The 22493-nt window shown below is 40.8% G+C and overlaps 1 protein-coding gene across 2 annotated transcripts in view; it reads left to right on the forward strand.

Annotated features, from left to right (window-relative positions):
- LOC132869708 (copine-8) overlaps window positions 1-22493 on the forward strand; it is a 302212-nt gene that overhangs the window by 255957 nt on the left and 23762 nt on the right. For both annotated transcript variants that reach the window (XM_060903046.1, XM_060903044.1), the window contains exon 16: window positions 6361-6488. In XM_060903046.1, coding sequence (XP_060759029.1) covers window positions 6361-6488 — 128 coding nt within the window. The remainder of the gene's footprint in view (window positions 1-6360; window positions 6489-22493) is intronic.

The raw sequence follows: 22493 nt of genomic DNA on the forward strand, positions 1-22493 counted from the left end.
TGACAAAGAACTGGCTCTGGGGCCAGAAAAACCGGTTCCAGGCTAGCACCAACTCTCTGCTGGGCCAGAGGAAAGAACCACTTACGTCAGCAGGGAGGCGGAGTTGTTAAGACCAACAACAATAACAAGACCGCGAAAGATCGCCATTTTTAAGTGACGAGAAGCCGCAGCTGTACAAACGCAAAGTCAGCCATTATTATTATTGTTGTTGTTGTTGTTGCTGCTGCTGCTGCTTCCGTGTTGTTTTGGCTTCGATATTCGCGCCAAGGTTTATGCAAACGTAGCGACGTAACTGACATTTACAGCGAAGTAATGACGTATACAGCGACGTAATGACGTAGCTCCGCGAGCTATGGAAAAGCAAACTGGTTCTCAGCTGGCTCGCAAGTTGAACGAGTTGTGAACCAGCACCAGCACTGGCCCCGAACCAGCCCTGGAACTGATTTGGTGGAAAAGGGGTATAAGATTCCTGTTCTTGGCTGGCAGGAGTGGAACCCATGTTGCATGCTGAGATACTTTTCTGCTGACCACAGTTGTAAAGAGTTGCTATATCCTTCCTGACAGCTCAAACGTCTTCTTTCGGCTGCTCCTCTTAGGGGTCGCCACAGCGGATCTGTTCCGCATATTTGATTTGGCTTAGGTTTTGCACCGGATGCCCTTCCTCACGCAACCCTACCCAATCTATCCAGGCTTGGGACTGGCACTAAGGACGCACTGTTTTGTACAACCCCAGTGGCTGGGTATTTTTACCTAATCTGCATTTCTTTGAACTGTGGGGGAAACCGGAGCACCCGGAGGAAACCCATGCAAACTCCATACAGAAAGGCCCCTGTCAGCCGTGAAATTCAAACCCTTAACCTTCTTGTTGTGAGGCAAAAGTGCTAATCACTGCACCACTGTGCTGCCCTCCTGGCAGCTCGAACCAATCTGGCCATTTTCCTCTGACCTCTCTTATCAACAAGGCGTTTGTTTCTACCCACAGAACTGTCGCTCACTCAGTGTTTTTTGTTTTTCACACCATTCTGTCTGTGTAAACTCTAGAGACTGTTGTATGTGAAAACCGCAGGAGATCAGCAGTTTCTGAAATACTCAAACCAGTCCATCTGGCTCAAACCAACACCCAACCCATGCCACAGTGAAAGTCACACTTTGAGATGACAACTTTTCCCATTCTGATGTTTGAAGCGAACATTAACCGAAGCTCTTGATTTGTATCTGCATGATTTGATGCGTTGTGCTGCTATCAAGGGATCGGCTGATTAGAGAACTGCGTAAAACAAGAAGTGGATGGGTGTTCCTATTAAAGTGGCCAGTGAGTGTATTTACAACGTAATCACAGAAAAAGACTAGAAAAGCACTCGGAGAGCGCAGACCTCCGCCAAGAATCCTTTAAAAAAATCCGGGATCCAGAAGGTGATCCGGATCACCGCCAAAATTTAATGGATTGTTACTTGTGCCCAGTCACACCTCTGGAAAAAATTTCAGAGCAATCCGTTCATAACTTTTTCCGTAATGTTGCTAACAGACGAACCAACAAACAAACAAACCAACGCTACCGAAGACATAACCTCCTTGGCGGAGGTAATAATGTCAGAGTTTGGGGTCCCCCCCCCAGTTGTTTAAAGCTGTAATGGTGCAGTTGGAATTACGGTGTTTGACAGCCAGTATATTGATTTCACTGTTGTCCCCTGTTGTAATGTCACTGCTGAAAGCTATAATTTCATCAGTTGATGAAGGAGCACTTTAGATCCCCTCATTTAGGACAAAGCAACATCTAGGATTGAATTTTTCTTTCCTGAATGAAGTCTTTTTTTCACACCTGAAAATAATACCATTCATCTGTAGTCCAGTATATCCAGGCTCACGCTAGATAAGAAGTCAATAAACAACAGAGGAGTGTGCTCCTGCTTCCATTTATTAAACGATTAAATCTTTCAATAAACAATATTTTTTCTTAAATCAAAATACTACAAACATCCAGAGGAACTCTCACTAGAGTGCACAAGCTCTCCTGATAGGATTGTGAAAAGGCTTCTTATTAAGAATGGATAAGTGTGTCTTTAAAGGAGAACTGAAGGCAAATTTTTTTATAATCAAAATTCTATTTATCTCATTTTAATAAATATAGGAATGTATTTTTGATAGCTATTTTGTCACTGCTATAGCAAGTTATGAGTGTTTGAAATACGCTGTGTAATATATCAGTCCATATGTCAAAGCAGTGACCATAAACAAGATGCGTTGAGACCTGGGCGAGACATCGTAGGACGGAAGTAAAATCTCATCTCATCTCATTATCTCTAGCCGCTTTATCCTTCTACAGGGTCGCAGGCAAGCTGGAGCCTATCCCAGCTGACTACGGGCGAAAGGCGGGGTACACCCTGGACAAGTCGCCAGGTCATCACAGGGCTGACACATAGACACAGACAACCATTCACACTCACATTCACACCTACGGTCAATTTAGAGCCACCAGTTAACCTAACCTGCATGTCTTTGGACTGTGGGGGAAACCGGAGCACCCGGAGGAAACCCACGCGGACACGGGGAGAACATGCAAACTCCACACAGAAAGGCCCTCGCCGGCCACGGGGCTCGAACCCGGACCTTCTTGCTGTGAGGCGACAGCGCTAACCACTACACCACCGTGCCGCCCCGTAGATATAAATATCTTATGCCAAATTATTATGGCATGTTACAAAAAAATCCAAGTACTTGTCTTCAATTTACGAGTCTGAATGTGGTTAATGCACGAGTCCGAGTCATCAGTGCTCAAGTCCAAGTCAAGTCACAAATCCTTAAAATTAGGGCATGAGTTGGACTTGAGTCCGAGTCCTAGACTCAAGTACTGCAAGCCTGTCTTTTGAGCACTATGATTACAGTGATGCAGCCCAAAGATGTCTTCCGTTCTATTTTTTATGAATCCCAATCCATACATATCCTAATACTCAACATTACTCGAGACATTCTGTTTTGGCTTGAACCTGTGTTCAGTGAGCTTTGGTGTATTCCTGTCAAGTGCTTACGGTATACGCTTGTTGAACATGTTGCAAAAGTTGCAACATGGCCAGTGAAGAGTGTGCTGCTTTATCCTTAATGACAGACCATCTGGGTTACAGACTGCACCATTTGGGTTACAGACCTTTTGCATACATTTCATATAGAGTGAATAAATGAGGGGAAGGTTTCATTCCTTGATGCCCTACCTATGTGAAATTTTAAGCCTGCATTAAAATGAAAACTTCAATAAATATAGCTGCAAGCGGTAATGACCAGGGTCCAAGCAAATGGAGACCTTGAGGACCCATGATGCTCATTGAAGGATTTACAAACTGAAGCATTCGCGACTGTAAGTGGCAGTGGCAAATGTAAGTTCCCTCTAACACCTTATGTTTTAAATAGAACCAACAGACCTTTTAAGTACTCTTCTAACTGAGAAAACTTTGGGTTTTAGCAACCTTGCCACACCAAGTCGGGCTTTGAGCTCAGGTCCTTCAGGTTTGTGGCATTTCAAGAACATTTAACATTTCAAGAGCATTGTGAAAATCTGATAAAATAAGTTATCAAAGTGATATTTTAAGAAACGATGCTAAATGTTACTATGATTGACATTGTCTTATTCTTCCCAAAATATCACTTTGATTAAAGCGATGTTCTGACAATTTGTTTTGATTAAAAGAGATAATTATGCTGGCCTTTTCTGCCCCTCGGACCTGCTTGATCCATCCTGGTGTCCTGTGTCTGGTCGGAGTTTTATCGCACCACTCCTGTGAAGGACGGCCCCATGAGGACAGTTGAGGGTTATACCTGTTAAAACTGTTAATATTATAGTCAGGCTGTCTGTTGTTGCCCAAATGAGGATGGGTTCCCTTTTGAGTCTGGTTCCTCTCGAGGTTTCTTCCTCATGTCGTCTGAGGGAGTTTTTCCTTGCCACCGTCGCCACAGGCTTGCTCATTGGGGATAGATTCGGGATAAAATTAGCTCATGTTTTAAGTCGTTCAAATTCTGTAAAGCTGCTTTGTGACAATGTTTATTGTTAAAAGCGCTATAAAAATAAACTTGATTTGAAACTTGATTTGATAATTAATATTCATCATAATGGCTAAGTACAGTAGATATAGATGTCTTATATCTCGTCAATGCATTGTCTGATTTTTCACAAAACTTCACGTGTGATATTTACATCATTCTGTGGACGATCCCCAAGTTTCATACAAACAGATCACTAGGAGGCGCTATAATTAAAAATAGCTTTATTTCATTAACAATTTTCCAGAAAAAAAAATCTAATTTGGTACAGTGCACTGTACCAAATTTGAAGGTTTTGGACAATTTGTCACTGAAAAAGAAGCCATTTGTATATTATGGTAGAATTCTAATAATATTCTAAGAGTGACAATGGCATTCATATTTCTACAACCCCGATTCCAAAAAAGTTGGGACAAAGTACAAATTGTAAATAAAAACGGAATGCAATAATTTACAAATCTCAAAAACTGATATTGTATTCACAATAGAACATAGACAACATATCAAATGTCGAAAGTGAGACATTTTGAAATTTCATGCCAAATATTGGCTCATTTGAAATTTCATGACAGCAACACATCTCAAAAAAGTTGGGACAGGGGCAATAAGAGGCTGGAAAAGTTAAAGGTACAAAAAAGGAACAGCTGGAGGACCAAGTTACAACTCATTAGGTCAATTGGCAATAGGTCATTAACATGACTGGGTATAAAAAGAGCATCTTGGAGTGGCAGCGGCTCTCAGAAGTAAAGATGGGAAGAGGATCACCAATCCCCCTAATTCTGTGCCGACAAATAGTGGAGCAATATCAGAAAGGAGTTCGACAGTGTAAAATTGCAAAGAGTTTGAACATATCATCATCTACAGTGCATAATATCATCAAAAGATTCAGAGAATCTGGAAGAATCTCTGTGCGTAAGGGTCAAGGCCGGAAAACCATACTGGGTGCCCGTGATCTTCGGGCCCTTAGACGGCACTGCGTCACATACAGGCATGCTTCTGTATTGGAAATCACAAAATGGGCTCAGGAATATTTCCAGAGAACATTATCTGTGAACACAATTCACCGTGCCATCTGCCTTTGCCAGCTAAAACTCTATAGTTCAAAGAAGAAGCCGTATCGAAACATGATCCAGAAGCGCAGACATCTTCTCTGGGCCAAGGCTCATTTAAAATGGACTGTGGCAAAGTGGAAAACTGTTCTGTGGTCAGACAAATCAAAATTTGAAGTTCTTTATTGGAAATCAGGGACGCCGTGTCCTTTGGACTAAAGAGGAGAAGGACGACCCAAGTTGTTATCAGCACTCAGTTCAGAAGCCTGCATCTCTGATGGTATGGGGTTGCATTAGTGCGTGTGGCATGGGCAGCTTACACATCTGGAAAGACACCGTCAATGCTGAAAGGTATATCCAGGTTCTAGAGCAACATATGCTCCCATCCAGACGACGTCTCTTTCAGGGAAGACCTTGCATTTTCCAACATGACAATGCCAAACCACATACTGCATCAATTACAGCATCATGGCTGCGTAGAAGAAGGGTCCGGGTACTGAACTGGCCAGTCTGCAGTCCAGATCTTTCACCCATAGAAAACATTTGGCGCATCATAAAACGGAAGATACGACAAAAAAGACCTAAGACAGTTGAGCAACTAGAATCCAACTTTAGACAAGAATGGGTTAACATTCCTATCCCTAAACTTGAGCAACTTGTCTCCTCAGTCCCCAGATGTTTACAGACTGTTGTAAAGAGAAAAGGGGATGTCTCACAGTGGTAAACATGGCCTTGTCCCAACTTTTTTTAGATGTGGTGTTGTCATGAAATTTAAAATCACCTAATTTTTCTCTTTAAATGATACATTTTCTCAGTTTAAACATTTGATATTTCATCTATGTTCTATTCTGAATAAAATATGGAATTTTGAAACTTCCACATCATTGCATTCCGTTTTTATTTACAATTTGTACTTTGTCCCAACTTTTTTGGAATCGGGGTTGTATTTTACAGCTTTATCTGTATGAAACTGGATAAAATTTGACACATTGCTCTTGTTTTTTCAAAACTTTATGAATTTCTTCAGAGATTCGATTGAAAATATATGTATTTTTGGCATCCAAAAGATAAAATGCACAAAGTCCAAAGTAAGTAGGTGAAGATTTAATTTTGTTTTGAATGTGTGGGCTGGATTGATGGCACAGATGTCATACTGTCTTTACAGCTTCAACAGCTTAATTCAGAATTCTGACCCACGGATCAACCCGTTGATCCATCTCAATCCAATCCATTGATTCCTGGATTAGAGTCTTAATGGCACCTTTGTTTGCTCACTGTACAGAACGGGAACCCACAGAACCCATACTGTAATGGAATAGACGGTGTGATGGAGGCGTACTACAAGAGCCTGAAGTCTGTGCAGCTTTACGGCCCCACCAACTTCTCACCTGTCATCAACCACGTAGCAAGGTATGGATGCGTTCCCACCTGCGTACACTGAAGTCTGATCCGCTAACCAGAGCTGTTTACTCTGAGCTTACATGTCTAATTACTGTACAGTCAGCTCCAGAGTTATTAGCACCCTCCTGAGTTTTTCAAGTACAAAAACAGATCGATAAAAAAAATCTTTGTAACTAATACACTTAATCTCACACTGAATATATGCGAGAACCGTAACATTTAATGGTTCTGTAAATATATAATTGTTCTGTAAGAACATTAAAGAAGAACTGACGGCAAATTTTTTATTACCAAAATTCTATTTATCTCATTTTATTAAATATCGGAATGCATTTCTGACAGCAATTTTGTCACTGATATAGCAAGTTATGAGTGTTTGAAATATGCTCTGTAATATATCAGTCCATATGTCAAATCAGTGGCCATAAATGAGATTCGTTGAGACCTGTGCGAGACATCGTAGGACGGAAGTAAAACGTACAGCAGAAATCAAAGTGACCAACATCTGCCAACGTTGTCAAAAGACACGTGCGCCCTCTTTCGAATGCTGATGTAATCAAGCTGGAAGTTTTGTTTGTTTTGATAGCAATCAGGAAAGTTTGAAAAAAGTAGGCAGTAATCGTCATTTAAACTTGTTTTTGTGCAATATTTCGTTTGGAAAACAGTTTTCAAAATGGTGGCACTGACACCTGGCTGACACTTCATGTTTCGAAGTCTCGCACAAGTCTCATGAAGATCTCGCGGATAAGCGACGCCTGCCGTGGACCAAATAAACTAAATTCAACATGGCTAAAAACCGAACAGGCCGATGAGTACTGTATAATATTTAATTGCAATTAGTTGCCAATACGAGTCATGATATAAGGTTACTAAAACCAAAAACGTAATTGAATAACATGTTAACTAAGAAATAAAGCAAGTTTAAAAATTACTTCAGTTCTCCTTTTGAAAAAAAATCCTTCCAACATATACAGTAGTTGTTGTTGTTGTTTTTTTTTTCACAAAACCGCATTGCATTATTTCTTCAGAGCCATTTTACCAATCATTACAAGCAGGATGTACTGTATATGACATAAAAATATACTTACGGGTTTTTTATGATTCAGGTAGACAGTATGTAATTTAAAATGGGAATAAATCAATTTAGCAACAATATTCTAATTAGTTTCCAGTAACGTTTTATTGAAATGATCCCCTTTTACACGGCCTGTTCAAGGTGGAATTTTTTTTTTTTAACTTTGTTTATTGGGTTTTGCAGACATATACAATTGTATTGAAACATTTACAGAGTTAAGTATGCATTCTTTCTTTTTAGACAACAAAAAAGGGGGGAAAAAAAGCAAAAAAAAAAAAGGGACAGGCACATCAGTCAGGTAACAGTAAACAGCAATAAACATAGCAACAGACATCCCAAGTCAGAGTAATGGCACCTCTCTTAGGCTACATCCACACGACAACGGCAACGAGATTTTTTTTTTTTTAAATATCGCGTCCACATGGGCAACGGATCAGTAAAATATCAGGTTCATATGGCAACGCAACGCTTGCTGAAAACGATGCAATACACATGCCACACCACTACGTGCGCTGTAAGACGGTCCCATCGGAGACACCAGAACAATAGAAGTAGTAGTAGACGCATGCGCATAAACCCCTTCTTCTGTAGCATTAGCCACATAAAGTTTTGATTATTAATCAGTAGCGTAAAACAAAAGACGCGGAAAGAGGAATGAATGGGGGTAGATGGAAGCCGGTACGCCAACATTCTGATATCCTCCAGAATCCTTTAATGGTCCGGAATAAATTGAATGCTACACGTTGATGGATTACTTTGTTCTTCTACGCCCTTTTTGAGGAATGTATTGTCGGACTTAAACCAACATCTGAAGAGGTGAGATCGCTCCTTTTTTTTTTCCTATGTTTGCTGGTGGGATTGTTTTTGTTTTTGGAAAGCGCACGGGCGGTGCGTGGTTTGGTACTGCTTCCGTAGTGTTTGGACTAAAGACTCTGCCCTAAGGGCTATTCTCGCTCTCTCTCTCTCTCTCTCTCTCTCTCTCTCTCTCTCTCTCACTTTGCACCATTACACAATAAATATTCACAGTGAAAATATTTTGTAAGCGCGTTTCATGAACCAAGTTATCGGATTTGTTGACAACTCGCATCGATTTCATTACACTTCTACCCGGCGTGAAGCACTGACAGTCATGTGGTTGTGACGTCATCGTAAACAAATCCATTCTACTCATCCAGACGACTTCGTAACAGTGCCGTTGCCAGATTTTTTCACTCTGGAACCCGTTCTCAAAAGATTTCGTTTTGGGGCACCCAAAACGCCGGTGCCGTGTGGACGCCAGGCCGAAACGATAAACAATTTTATCAGATTCACCTGAATCCGTTGCCGTGTGGACAGGGCCTTAGCTGCCTCAGTTGTGTCAGTTAGTCAGGGGCGAGTGAAAGATCTGTCCTCATAAGGAATTGAAAGAATGGGCCCCATAATTTCCCAAATTTACTGGAGCAGCCAGTCAAAGACAGTCTAATTTTCTCCAACTTAAGAAAATAAAGGGCGTCTCTAATCCAGTGGGCGTGACTGGGCGGAATCATTGATTTCCAATTAATTACAATTAATCTTCTGGCTAGCAAGGTAGCAAAAGCAAGTACATCCTTTTTGGACTTAGAAAGGGAATGGGGAAGGGGGGGCAACCCCAAAGAGTGCACTCCAAAGAATTTGGTTTTATTTTTTCCCCAACTACCTCTGACAGGGTATTAAAAATCTCAACCCAATAATTACGTAGAGATAGACAATGCCAGAACATATGTATAAGGTTTGCAGGAGATTGCTGACACCTATCACAAGTTGGAATTACACCATCATAAATTTTAGCCAGTCAAGCCTTAGTGTAATAGGTACGGTGTACAACTTTACACTGAGTAAGACTGTGTCTAGCGCAAATAGAAGATTTATGTACCCATCTCAAAATCTCTGTCCAGACTTCCTCTGATATCTCCACCCCCAGGTCCTCCTCCCAGAGTGACTTTATTAAGCCTAGGGGCTCTGAACGTAAAAGATTAATTTGATTATAGATATATGAGATAGAGCCTTTAAGAGTAGGAATTGGCATCAGGAAGCCATCCAAAGCAGAGTCAGAGGGTCAGTTAGGAAAGCTAGTGAATGTGCCTGAACAAAATTGCGGACTTGTAAATATCTAAAGAAGTGCTGCTTAGGAAGTGAGAATTTAACTAAAAGTTGCTGAAAAGAAGCAAAAACATTATCAATATACAGGTCTTTGAAGTTATGAATACCAAGATTCATCCACCTTAAGAAAACACTGTCTATGAGGGAAGGAGGAAAAGCATGGTTAGCCGCTAGTGGTGCATAAATAGAGTATGTCTGTAGACCAAAGTGGCGCTTAAACTGGACCCAAATCCTAAGTGAGGCCTTAATAATCACATTTTTGGTGTAGGGAAAAGTGGAGGAGTGGATAGGGGAGTGCACTAGGGCTTTCAAGGTCACTGGTTTTGCTAAACTTTCCTCCATAACCAGCCATGCTGGGGGAGGATCAAAAGCCTCATATTGAAGCCAGTGCTTAAGAATCCTGATATTGGTGGCCCAATAATAGAACCTAAAATTTGGCAGGGCCAGCCCTCCCAGTGGCTTCGGCCTTTGCAGATATTGTTTGCGCAGCCTAGGAACCTTCTGGTTCCAGATACCCATAAATTCAGAGATCAGGCTATCTAGTTTACAGAAAAAAGACTGAGGGAGGAAGAGTGGTACGCACTGGAACAGGTAGGAGAGTCTTGGGAGTGCATTCATTTTAACAGAGTTGACACGTGCAGTCAAAGACATATTAAGCAGAGACCATCGTTCAAAGTCTTTCTGGATTCGGGTCAATAGGGGGGCAAAGTTAGCTTTGTAGAGGTCTTCAAATTTATGCGCAACATGAATACCAAGATATACAAAACTATGTTGAGCAACTTTAAAGGGAAAGTTTTCCAGGGGATACTTCTTAGCAGCGGGGTTAATGGGAAATATCTCGCTTTTGTTTAAATTTAATTTATATCCAGAAATTTGACCAAATGAATGAAGAGTGGCAAGAGCAGCAGGAACTGAGACAGGCAGGTTGGAAACATATAAAAGTAGGTCATCTGCATAAAGGGAAACTCTCAGCTGAATATCATTTCTAAATACGCCTGTAATAAGGTGGTTGGACCGAAGGGCTATCAAGAGAGGTTCAATAGCGATTGCGAATAATAGAGGGCTCAAAGGGCAACCCTGTCTAGTAGAGCGACATAGGCGAAAATATTCTGATTGGATATTATTTGTCCTGATTGAGGCTTGTGGGGCTGAATAAAGCAACTTAATCCATGAAATAAAACTATTCTTAAAACCAAATTTCTCCAAGACATAGAAGAGGTAATCCCACTCAACTCTGTCAAATGCCTTTTCGGCGTCTAATTGGTATCACAGCTTCGTGGGTGTCAGAAGAGGAGACATTGTAAAGTACCGTACATTGAACAAACGTCTAAGGTTGGAGAAGGAGTGCCTATTTCGAATGAACCCCGTTTGGTCCAAGGAAATGATGGAAGGGAGGATGGATTCCAGACGTAATGCTAATAGTTTGGATAACAATTTAAAATCAACATTCAAGAAACTTATTGGACAATAAGAGGTGCAGGCTAACAGGTCTTTGCCTTTTTTTAGGAGAAAGGAAATGGAGGCTTGATTGAGAGTTTGGGGAAGGCGGCCGGATTCAAATGATTCATTGAACATATCCAATAACAAAGGGGCAAGCTTGTGCCAAAACATTTTGAAAAATTTGGAAGGAAAGCCATCTGGCCCAGGGCTTTTCCCATTTTGCAGAGATGATGCAGCTGTATTAAGTTCAGCGATAGTAATTGGCCTCTCTAACTCTTCCGCAGCTGGTTGATCGAGTGAGGGAATGTCCAAATTTTCAAAGAAACTGTCAAAATCAGGAGTGGTATCTTGATCAGATGAATAGAGAGACATAAAATAAGGTGGAATTCTTACACCTTTATTCTGCCTCGCATTCTGTCTAAACCGTTTGAATGTGGAATGGGGATCTGTGTTGTTCTGCCTCTGAGCCGGAACAGTTGGTAGTAACAGAGCCAAAATCGACGTCTGTGTAAAAGGGACAATCAGCGTGGTGGAACAGGGGTCTGACATTTTTAACATCAGCATTCTTCTTTCTGAGACCAGCGCAAATTCAAACATCTCTATCTACAATGTCTACGGTCCGCTTGCCTTTCTGCCTCAAATCGCTTCCTACTTCTTGTCACGTTTTCCTCAAACATATTTGTGATTGCACAAATGTCGCTTGCACAAGTCTCGCTACTCCTCTCTTCTTCGTTACATTTCTCTCTCTCTCTCTTTCTATTTGCGAGAACAGTTTTCTGTGACAGACTATTTTTCCTGGGCGGCACGGTGGTGTAGTGGTTAGCGCTGTCGCCTCACAGCAAGAAGGTCCCGGCGAGGGCCTTTCTGTGTGGAGTTTGCATGTTCTCCGCGTGGGTTTCCTCCGGGTGCTCCGGTTTCCCCCACAGTCCAAAGACATGCAGGTTAGGTTAACTGGTGACTCTAAAATTGAGTGTGAATGGTTGTCTGTGTCTACTGTATGTGTCAGCCCTGTGATGACCTGGCGACTTGTCCAGGGTGTACCCCGCCTTTCGCCCATAGTCAGCTGGGATAGGCTCCAGCTTGCCTGCGACCCTGTAGAAGGATAAAGCGGCTAGAGATAATGAGATGACTATTTTTCCTGAAAAGCCGGCTCAGCTAAAGGACATAAACATGTTTTATATATATTGAGGCTGTTACTTCCCTTAAACATGGATTATTTAACGGAAGTGATTGCATGTTGCATATGATGTTCAGTAACTTTGTTTGTGTTTGAAGAGTGGTATAAATGTGCACGGCTAACAAAAGCACCTCAACACTCAGTTCACACGTTGTTTTTAAAGCAGTGCCAGTATGCTCGGTGTATCCATATTTCCAGTGCTTAGACACATCACCCGAGACGCCGACGCACCGTTGTTACATGTCACGCCTCTGATTGCAGAATGCCAGCTCACATTGTAAATACACACACGGGCGCAGCTTCATGATGGCTTTATTTCCATCCATCCATCCATTATCTGAAGCCGCTTATCCTGTGCAGGGTCGCGAGCAAGCTGGAGCCTATCCCAGCTGACTACGGGCGAGAGGCAGGGTACACCCTGGACAAGTCACCAGATCATCACAGGGCTGACACATAGACACAGACAACCATTCACACTCACATTCACACCTACGCTCAATTTAGAGTCACCAGTTAACCTAACCTGCATGTCTTTGGACTGTGGGGGAAACCGGAGCACCCGGAGGAAACCCACGCGGACACGGGCAGAACATGCAAACTCCATACAGAAAGGTCCTCGCCAGCTGCTGGGCTCGAACCCGGACCTTCTTGCTGTGAGGCGACAGTGCTAACCACCACACCACAGCGCCGTCCCGATGGCTTTATTTGGTTCACTGTAAATCACTAAAGCCGGAAAACTGAGGTGTCTTCTTTCTACCAGTATTACAGAATATCTGTGTAAAAAGGATGATGCTAACACATGTACACGCCAATTATAAAATTATAATAATTTTATTCTAGGGATGTGCAGTATGTAAGGAATAAAACATGATGGGGTGGAAAATGATCAACAAAAAGGTCATGCAGCACCACATGAAGTTGAGGACTATTACCACCCCAAAGCTGATTATTTTCATATATATATATATATATATATATATATATATATATATATATATATATATATATATATATGCAAAAGTCGTAGGCACATGTAAAGAAATGCTGTTGAGCAAAAATGGCTTGAAAAATAATGAAGTGTTTCAACGTTAAAAAGCACTATAAACAGCAGTAAGCCATAATAAATGAAACGATTTCAATATTTGGTGTGAGACGACCCTTTGCTTTTAAAAAAATAGTAGTCTCCGGTACAACGAGTGCAGATTTATAAGGAAATGAGCTGTAGGTTTTACTGAGCATCTTACAGAACCAGCCACAGTTCTTCTGGACACTTTGACTCTCACACTCGCTTCTTCATTTTGCACCAAAACCCAGCAGCCTTCATTATGTTTTCTTTTTTAATTTGAAAGTGGTCTCTTATGTCATATGCTGCTCAAATACAAACTTTTTTTTTCTATAACATTTAATTTTGTGCTGGAAAATGAACTTTTGGAATTCAATTTTTTTTGTACCGACTCAATGATGTAGAAGTCATAAAATAGAAATCTATAACAAACTTTGTGAAAAAAATAGGGTGACGAAGACTTTATATATATAAAACACAGCAACTTTTGCCTACATTTACATTATTTATGAAATAACAGACTTACACACCATACTTGTTATCCATTTATAGTTAAATTCAGTTAAGTTCATGTTACACCACTTACAGTATACACTGTTGTTCCCTCACTTTCTTTTGACAAAGAATGCAGCTTGTTACCAAAGAACTGTAAAAACACTGCAGATTGCTTCCATTCACATTTTTTATTATTCGGTTTACATGTTCAGTGTCCACCATACAAGTCTCTTTGAATTAGCTGTTACTGTATCAACAATATCGTATTAGAACAAGCACTTTAATATAAACCACTGAGTCGCCTTACAGCTGGAATGACTCTCAGAACTGCTGTTATTGAAAATGAAGCAATGCCCTCTGATCAATTAGATTTGATTCAGCAGGCTTACAGTGCAAGGCAAAAATGTATTATTAAATTATATTATTGTATTACAACATATTACAATATTATTTTACAATATAATATTATTATACAGTACCAGTCAAAAGTTTGGACACACAGTGTATTGTGACTATTTTCTACACTGTAGAACAATACTGAAGACATCAAAACTATGAAATAACATCTGGAACATATATGGAATTATGTGGGAAACAAACAAGTGTGAAAAACCCCCCCAAAATGTTTCACGTTTCCGATTCCTTAAAAGTACCTACCGTTTACCTTGATGATGCTTTGCACACTGTTGGCGTTCCCGTAACCAGCTTCATGAGGTAGTTACCTGGAATGCTTTTCAATTAACAGGTGCCTCGTCAAAAGTTAATTAGGGGACGAGTTTCTTGCCTTTTTAATGTGTTTGAGATCAAACAGTCAATAGCAAATAATAAAAATACAGTAAAGATCCCTATTCCACAATTGTAGTAATGCATATTATTATATGGACACGAGTGTTTTATTGGGAAATACACCACTCGTATTTTTCATATGAGCTCCATCAGGGACATGCAGAACCAAACTCTGGCATAAGTTTCGATATGTTACCCGTGAGGAAATCAATGAATTGACTTGATAAATTTGGGTACTTTTTGTTTGTGAATGTGTCTGTAAAATAAGAATAAAATCACACGTTGGCTTGAAAATATGAAGTTTACCTTCTCATGTTGAAAAACTTGTATTTTTCATACGAAATACATCATGGAGCTGAGTGACATATTTAAATAATATTGTCTGGCGTTGAGTGGTCTGTCAGATATATTCCATTCAGCTAGCATGATACTGAACGACTTGAAGACGAGTTCAATATCATGCTAGCTGAATGGAATATATTTGATAGACCACGAAAAAAAGTCTCATTCATCTCATCTCATTATCTCTAGCCGCTTTATCCTTCTACAGGGTCGCAGGCAAGCTGGAGCCTATCCCAGCTGACTACGGGCGAAAGGCGGGGTACACCCTGGACAAGTCGCCAGGTCATCACAGGGCTGACACATAGACACAGACAACCATTCACACTCACATTCACACCTACGGTCAATTTAGAGTCACCAGTTAACCTAACCTGCATGTCTTTGGACTGTGGGGGAAACCGGAGCACCCGGAGGAAACCCACGCGGACACGGGGAGAACATGAAAACTCCACACAGAAAGGCCCTCGCCGGCCATGGGGCTCGAACCCAGGACCTTCTTGCTGTGAGGCGACAGCGCTAACCACTACACCACCGTGCCGCCCATTATTATTATTATTTTTATTATTCATACACACTCTCTTCATATCAGTATTCTCGAAAACCAATGCTAGCTTACCCACGAGTCAGTGCTGTTAGCGCAGCAGTCCAGTTACCTTCCAGCTGGTGTTCATCAATAGTTTGAGTGAAGGCCAATGCTAATGCAGGGTGGCACGGTGGTGTAGTGGTTAGCACTGTTGCCTCACAGCAAGAAGGTTCTGGGTTCGAGCCCCGGGGCTGGCGAGGGCCTTTCTGTGTGGAGTTTGCATGTTTTCCCCGTGTCCGCGTGGGTTTCCTCCGGGTGCTCCGGTTTCCCCCACAGTCCAAAGACATGCAGGTTAGGTTAACTGGTGACTCTAAATTGACCGTAGGTATGAATGTGAGTGTGAATGGTTGTCTGTGTCTATGTGTCAGCCCTGCGATGACCTGGCACTTGTCCAGGGTGTACCCCGCCTCTCGCCCATAGTCAGCTGGGATAGGCTCCAGATTGCCCACAACCCTGCACAGGATAAGCGGCTACAGATAATGGATGGATGGAATGCTAATGCAGTCAAGACAGTGCTACTTAGAGCTCCTAGCACAGGCTAACGACCAAGAAACTAAGATTTCTGTCTCCAGACTCTTCTTCCATGCACACTCGCCATAGTATTTTTCACTCAGACTTAAGTGTTCATTTCCCAATGTAATTTACTTAGTTACTTTTAAAATCAACATTGACACCTACACACAACGGAGCTACCTGGCAACCAAAATTCTCTCAAGATCTTCCATTTTTAACGAAGCAAACCTGGCAGCCGGGTTTGTTTACAAATTGCCACAGTCGCTCACTAGCACAGAAGTTTTACATCTCCGATGTGTGATGTCATGTCTTGACAACTTGCAATATTGTTACCGTATTGTACGCTCATTCTCCATTGGGGAGAGCAGCGTAATACATGTCGGATAAGCGATATGTTAACAATATTGCATGTTATCGAACCAAATGTATTAAACCCACTAGAAGGGAATAGAATACATAGATGTTATTTCCCAGCTGGGAGTTCCGTATCGTGAAATACCGTGACCGAGGTCTTGAAAGTACTGAGCGAGGCCCTCTGGGCCGAGGTCAGTATTCAAGGCCGAGGTCACGGTATTTCACTACACGGACCGACCTTAAGCTGGTAAATAATATATTTATTTTTTTCTTTACCAAATTCTAACAGAAAACGAGAGCGCCCGAAAGGGAAAACCGAGCCGAGCCGCCATTTTGAATCCTCATTCACGGCTGTAATGCAAATTGCTTCCTCCTCGGTATACAAGTGCACTTCCATGGCAGGAAAAAAAACTACATTTTGCCGCCTATGTAGCCCCCTATTTATACAAAATTGAGTCGTTCAGCCATGTTTTTGCTCGGCGTTAGCAACAATTAGAGGTTTTTAGCTTTCTCCTGAAATGTTTTCTTTTATTTCTTCTTCCTCAGGGTAGTAAAACTCACTTTCGCTGTGAACACTGTCGTTATCACTATCCATGCTGTAAAATTAATGCTATTATGCTGAGAAATGCTGTCAAAAATGTATAAGATTTTTGATTAAAAATCTTATAAATAAATCTTATAAAAAAGATAAATGTTGACAAAAATTGCTACTATGTTTGTTGTTGTTGTGAACGAGTGAGTCGCCAGAGGTTCGTAACCGGGGTCCGTACTGTAGGATACGGACCCGTTCGCCAGCCAGTCAGAGTGCAGGATTTGATGGAAACCGGACTGGGAAAAAAATTAATGTTTTTATTCCATGGAAAAAGTGGCCTGTACGTATGCATAATAACTCCAGATAGTGCACTCTGATGATGTCACTCCCAGTGTTTTCCTGCTGACTATAAGCGCGTTGTCAAAATGGCGAACCGGTTCAAAATTAAAACTATTTTGATTAACTTGCGTATATTTTTTGTGTCCATATAATATAAAGGTGGCGTGAAGATTTGGAGTTTATCTTCTCGTGCTGAAAAATATTTTCACTCGTTCACCTGATTTACTCGTGAATATGTTCACCACTCAAAGATAAACTTCATATCTTCACACAACCGTGTAATAGCCTCTGTTTATGTCAAGAACCACTCAACTAAGTAAAGAGAAGTGACAGTCCATCATTACTTGAAGACATGAAGTGTCTTTTAATTCATAAAAATAAAGAAAAACCATTGGATTAGAAAGTGTGTCCAAACCTTTGACTGGTACTGTATGTCAGTTTTCATATTGTGACGTTGCTATGGCATGGTTTTGCTCGTGTATTTTCTGTGCTCCAAACTTAACCTCAGCATCACAGTACATAGTGTATATTAGTAAAACATCTTAAGGTGTATATTTTTTGCTTTACTGCAGGCCTGTAGCCTGGCAAGCCAGACTAAATGTGAATATTTAGTCTGGCCTCGCTCGTAGACATTTCCGACGGGTGTGGGAGGAACAACCCGCTGTCTTTCAAACTGTCTCTGTGCGTATAGGCCAACGCTCTGACCAATCAGCGCAACAGTGACTGTGACGTAGTCAGAGCGACAGAAAGCAGTGGGGGAGGCCTTGAAATAAATCATTTTTCAAAATGCCTATTAATTAATAAACAGGTTCTAGATATTAAGAAGTTTGGAGATAATGACCACAAGTTTGGAGTCTGTACCACATACTTAACATACTCATTTTTTTTTCCAAGTGTTTTTCAAGGGTTTGCTTAAACTGTTTTTGAGAGTTTTTATTTAGTGGTGTTTGGTGAAATAATTTCCCTTAAATTTAAAATAACAGGAAAATAAGAAACAATCAAAAAGTAATGTTTCAAAGCTGTTTATTAATTCTTCGTACTGCACAAACTAGCCCCATCCTTTTGGCTACGAGCGGAGCCAGCTGGTAGATCAGACTTTTGCCATAGCCGGTCGGCAAAACAGCGAAAACGTCCTTCTTGAAAAGGAATGAGCGGAGAGCCTCTTCCTGCTCATGTTTCAACGAAAACTCCAAGTCTAATTCTTCTAAAACTGATTCCAAAGCGGAGTCAAACGAGCGCTGTTCACTAGCCGTAGCCATTTTTCCTGTTGTGCTTTCTCCAGTGTCGCGCAGCTTTGTCGTCACTCCTACAAAAGCCCGCCCAAAGAATCCAAACAAAAACCTTGCGTTGTGATTGGCGGGCACGATTTGATGCCCGGGGTGTTTTGTTGATATGGTGCGAGGCTAGACCCACTCGCAGGCAAAAAATATTTTTGGCCGCTAGGCGGGTGGGTCTAGTTTACTAGGCTAGCAGGCCTGTTGAATCAAATCTAATTAATCAGAAGGCATTTCTAATTCAACAGCTGGCCTGACAGTTGTTCCAGCTGTAAGGCAAATCACTAGTTTATATTAAAGTGCTTGTTTTAATACATTACTGTTTATATAGCAATAGCGAACACCCATATTTTTGTCATGTATTTATTTTCTGTCATTTTTCAAATAATTTTTTTGCCTTTTTCTTTTCCCCATAGTCTTTGCTTCTACTTTTTTTATTTTACTTTTTCTTCTGTTTTCTAGAATTTATTGCATCATCTTCTGAGAATTAAACCACTTCTTTTTCCATGGCTCAATTCATGGCATAAAAATAATCTGCCAGAAAATTGCTTTTGAAATAAAAGCAGTTCATCACATTAAACTGAGAGTTTTGGACCCTACTGGAAGGATTTATAGGGAGTTCAGCGAATGATCTAATGTGAAGTTTGTACTTTTTTATCATAAGGTGATTAATAAGGCCAGGACAGGTGGGAAGCTGGCAAAAGCTTCACTCTGCTGTGTATATGTGTGTGTGTGCGCGCGCGCTAATATCAAATCATCTCCAGAAGGATCAATACGACCAAGCGGCTCTGTGTTTTGCTTGTGTGTGTCATATTTAGTTTTCTCTGTGATCGATATGTACCCCTTGACTCCAGAGTTGGCTGATGGAGCCATGTGAGAGTTAATAAGGTGCAAGTTCACATGATTTATAAACACTACGCTGTTATGTTTCCTACACCACAGTAAGAATCAAATCCATATGGCAATCTGTCAATATGTGCTGTATTTAATATATGACTCCTTATGTATAACTGTTGTTCATGTATGGTCCATAGATCAATTTTTGTGTAACAGCTCACCTCTGATATTAGTGCCAGCTGTAATTCGAAAGACAGGTTTATATTAATGTGCTTGTTCGAATACAGTATCAATTATATTATTTATATAAAAACTAATTCACAGGGACTTGTTAAAGCAAAAACTCGACATAAACAGATTATTTAAAGAATATGTGGCGTTGTTGAAATGTTGATATTTTCTGTGAAGGGATATGTTTTTAATATTTTTGGAAGGAGTCTCCAGTGCCAGCACTTTGTAAGAGTCAGAGGTCAAGCCAATATCTTGCATAGACATTCCACAACATTAATATAACGTTAAATTGCAAAAAAAAAGTATGATTTGTCAGTGTTTAATAAATAAGAAATTGTAATCATTAGCAAATCTGTGTCGTATAGCAGGAATAAAGCATGCAAAGAAATGCATTCATATCCACCAAGCAGAAGATACACCAGAGCACCAGAATAAAAAATACATTTAAAAACTCATACCACAAAACACATTTCCATCAACAAATGACCAGAGGACAAGAGATCAGATCAAAACTGCAAATCAAAGAAGCAGAAATAGATTTTAAAAAACAGACAAACTGATAAGGCAGATATAAGGCTCAGGAAAGTCATGGACTAATAATCAGGAGCAATACTTCGCAAAGAATGAGCAGATAGTCTGTAGTATTGATAAACCTGACTATAATGAAGAAGAGTTGTGTTAGATTACAATAGGTTGATTAGGAGTCCAGTGCTTGTTCATATGTTGGAACTGTTCATAAGTAATGAATACATAGTATATTCATTAAATATTAATGATTAATTAATAATGGTATAAAGTGTACTATCTTATTTGGTTTTGTTTATTGGTATTGTATAGTACATTTTATGCAATACAATAGTATTGAAGCAATGCTAACAAAACACCTTAATTAACTTTATTATAAATACGGAGGTGATTACAGAAAATCGCACGCTGATTGGTCGAGAGATTCGGACTTTTTCTTGATAATCACCTCAAGTGACTCAGCAAAATGTTGGCCAATCACTTTGTCAGTGTAAGTGAGGAAGAATTACACATTATGAAAGAAAATGCTGTTCCTAAAAGCACTAATGATGCTACGAAGTTTGGTCTAAAACTATTCAAAGGAAATCTGTTTCAGAACAAAGTATTTTATATGACTCGGCATAGATAAGCGCCACAACCCTGCGTCACACCGTTATTACATTTGAATGCCGCTTTTGAAGTTTGAAATAAATGATTTTGTTAAATAATTTTTAAAATAATCACCTGTGTGGGCAGCACGGTGGTGTAGTGGTTAGCGCTGTCGCCTCACAGCAAGAAGGTCCTGGGTTCGAGCCCCGGGGCCGGCGAGGGCCTTTCTGTGTGGAGTTTGCATGTTCTCCCCGTGTCCGCGTGGGTTTCCTCCGGGTGCTCCGGTTTCCCCCACAGTCCAAAGACATGCAGGTTAGGTTAACTGGTGACTCTAAATTGACCGTAGGTGTGAGTGTGAATGGTTGTCTGTGTCTATGTGTCAGCCCTGTGATGACCTGGCGACTTGTCCAGGGTGTACCCTGCCTTTCGCCCGTAGTCAGCTGGGATAGGCTCCAGCTTGCCTGCGACCCTGTAGAAGGATAAAGCGGCTAGAGATAATGAGATGAGATGAGATAATATTGGCTGGCTTTTTTTTTCATGGTATATCAGATATATTCCATTCAGCTAGCATGATATCGAACGAGTCAAAGACTCGTTCGATATCATGCTAGCTGAATGGAATATATCTGATAGACCACTCAATGACAGCCAATATTATTTAATTATATGATAAATAATAAAGCTTAGTGTTAGTAAACAACTAATGTACAACTATAGTTTATAATGCAACTATAAATAATTTATTACCAAATGTTAACGTATTAATTGATATTAACATTCACATTAGTTCACTTTACAGTATAGAATCACTCATACATGTTTTAATCAGTCATTACATCACAATATACTGCTTGTTTATAAATAGTTTTTTTTTGTTGTTTTGAAACATTAACAAGTATATCAGTTGGTATAATCATTTAAGGGATTATTTTCGGAGCATGTGCACACTCATAATAGAAGTGTGTACTGATGAACCATCAAGATTTCTTAGCCCATGTTTACATTAGACCGTATCAGCGGATCATCAGATTAACATTTTTAAAACGATTAGTGTGCACACAGCAACACCAATACACGGATACGCTCGGCTCCGCAGGCATCCTGCGCTCCAAATCACTCCGCCCTGAACAGCGAGTGCCCTCTGGAGGGTGCGCACTCCGGCCCTGCGCAGCTCACACAGCGCGTGAGTGAAGTGCACGAGCCACGATTCGGGACTGAGCCGCTGTGTGTGTGATCCCAGTGCATATCACTTACCACTTGCAAGTGGAAGGATGGCAAGCCTAAAGACAATCATAACTACACAATGGGCAGTATTTGCATCAGTATTTGCAGTATTTTCATACTTTTATACTCTTTAATGAAAGGTGATACAAGACGGAAGTCCGCGCCGTTTTTCAGCAGTCGCGTCACATGACCAACGCCAGCGAATCAGGAAGGTGGATATCACAGTGACGTTGTCCAATGAGATGCCAGCTAGAGCTCAGCACAGCGTATCCGCGTATCTCAATGTTTACACAGCACCGGAGCTGACACGATCTGGATTGAATACGTGGACGCTGGCGGATTCCCATTTCCAGGTGGTTTAATGTAAACGGACAGTGCATCCGCGAAGAAAACGAGACAGATACGGTCTAATGTAAACTTGGCCTTAAAGAAATGACACTTGATTAAAGACATGCTCTTTCAATATGACATTATTTGCTCGTCACCAGCAATATCTGATATCAATATCAAATGTTAAT

The sequence above is a fragment of the Neoarius graeffei genome, chromosome 21, assembly GCF_027579695.1.
Source record: "Neoarius graeffei isolate fNeoGra1 chromosome 21, fNeoGra1.pri, whole genome shotgun sequence".
NCBI classification, from domain to species: Eukaryota; Metazoa; Chordata; class Actinopteri; order Siluriformes; family Ariidae; genus Neoarius; species Neoarius graeffei.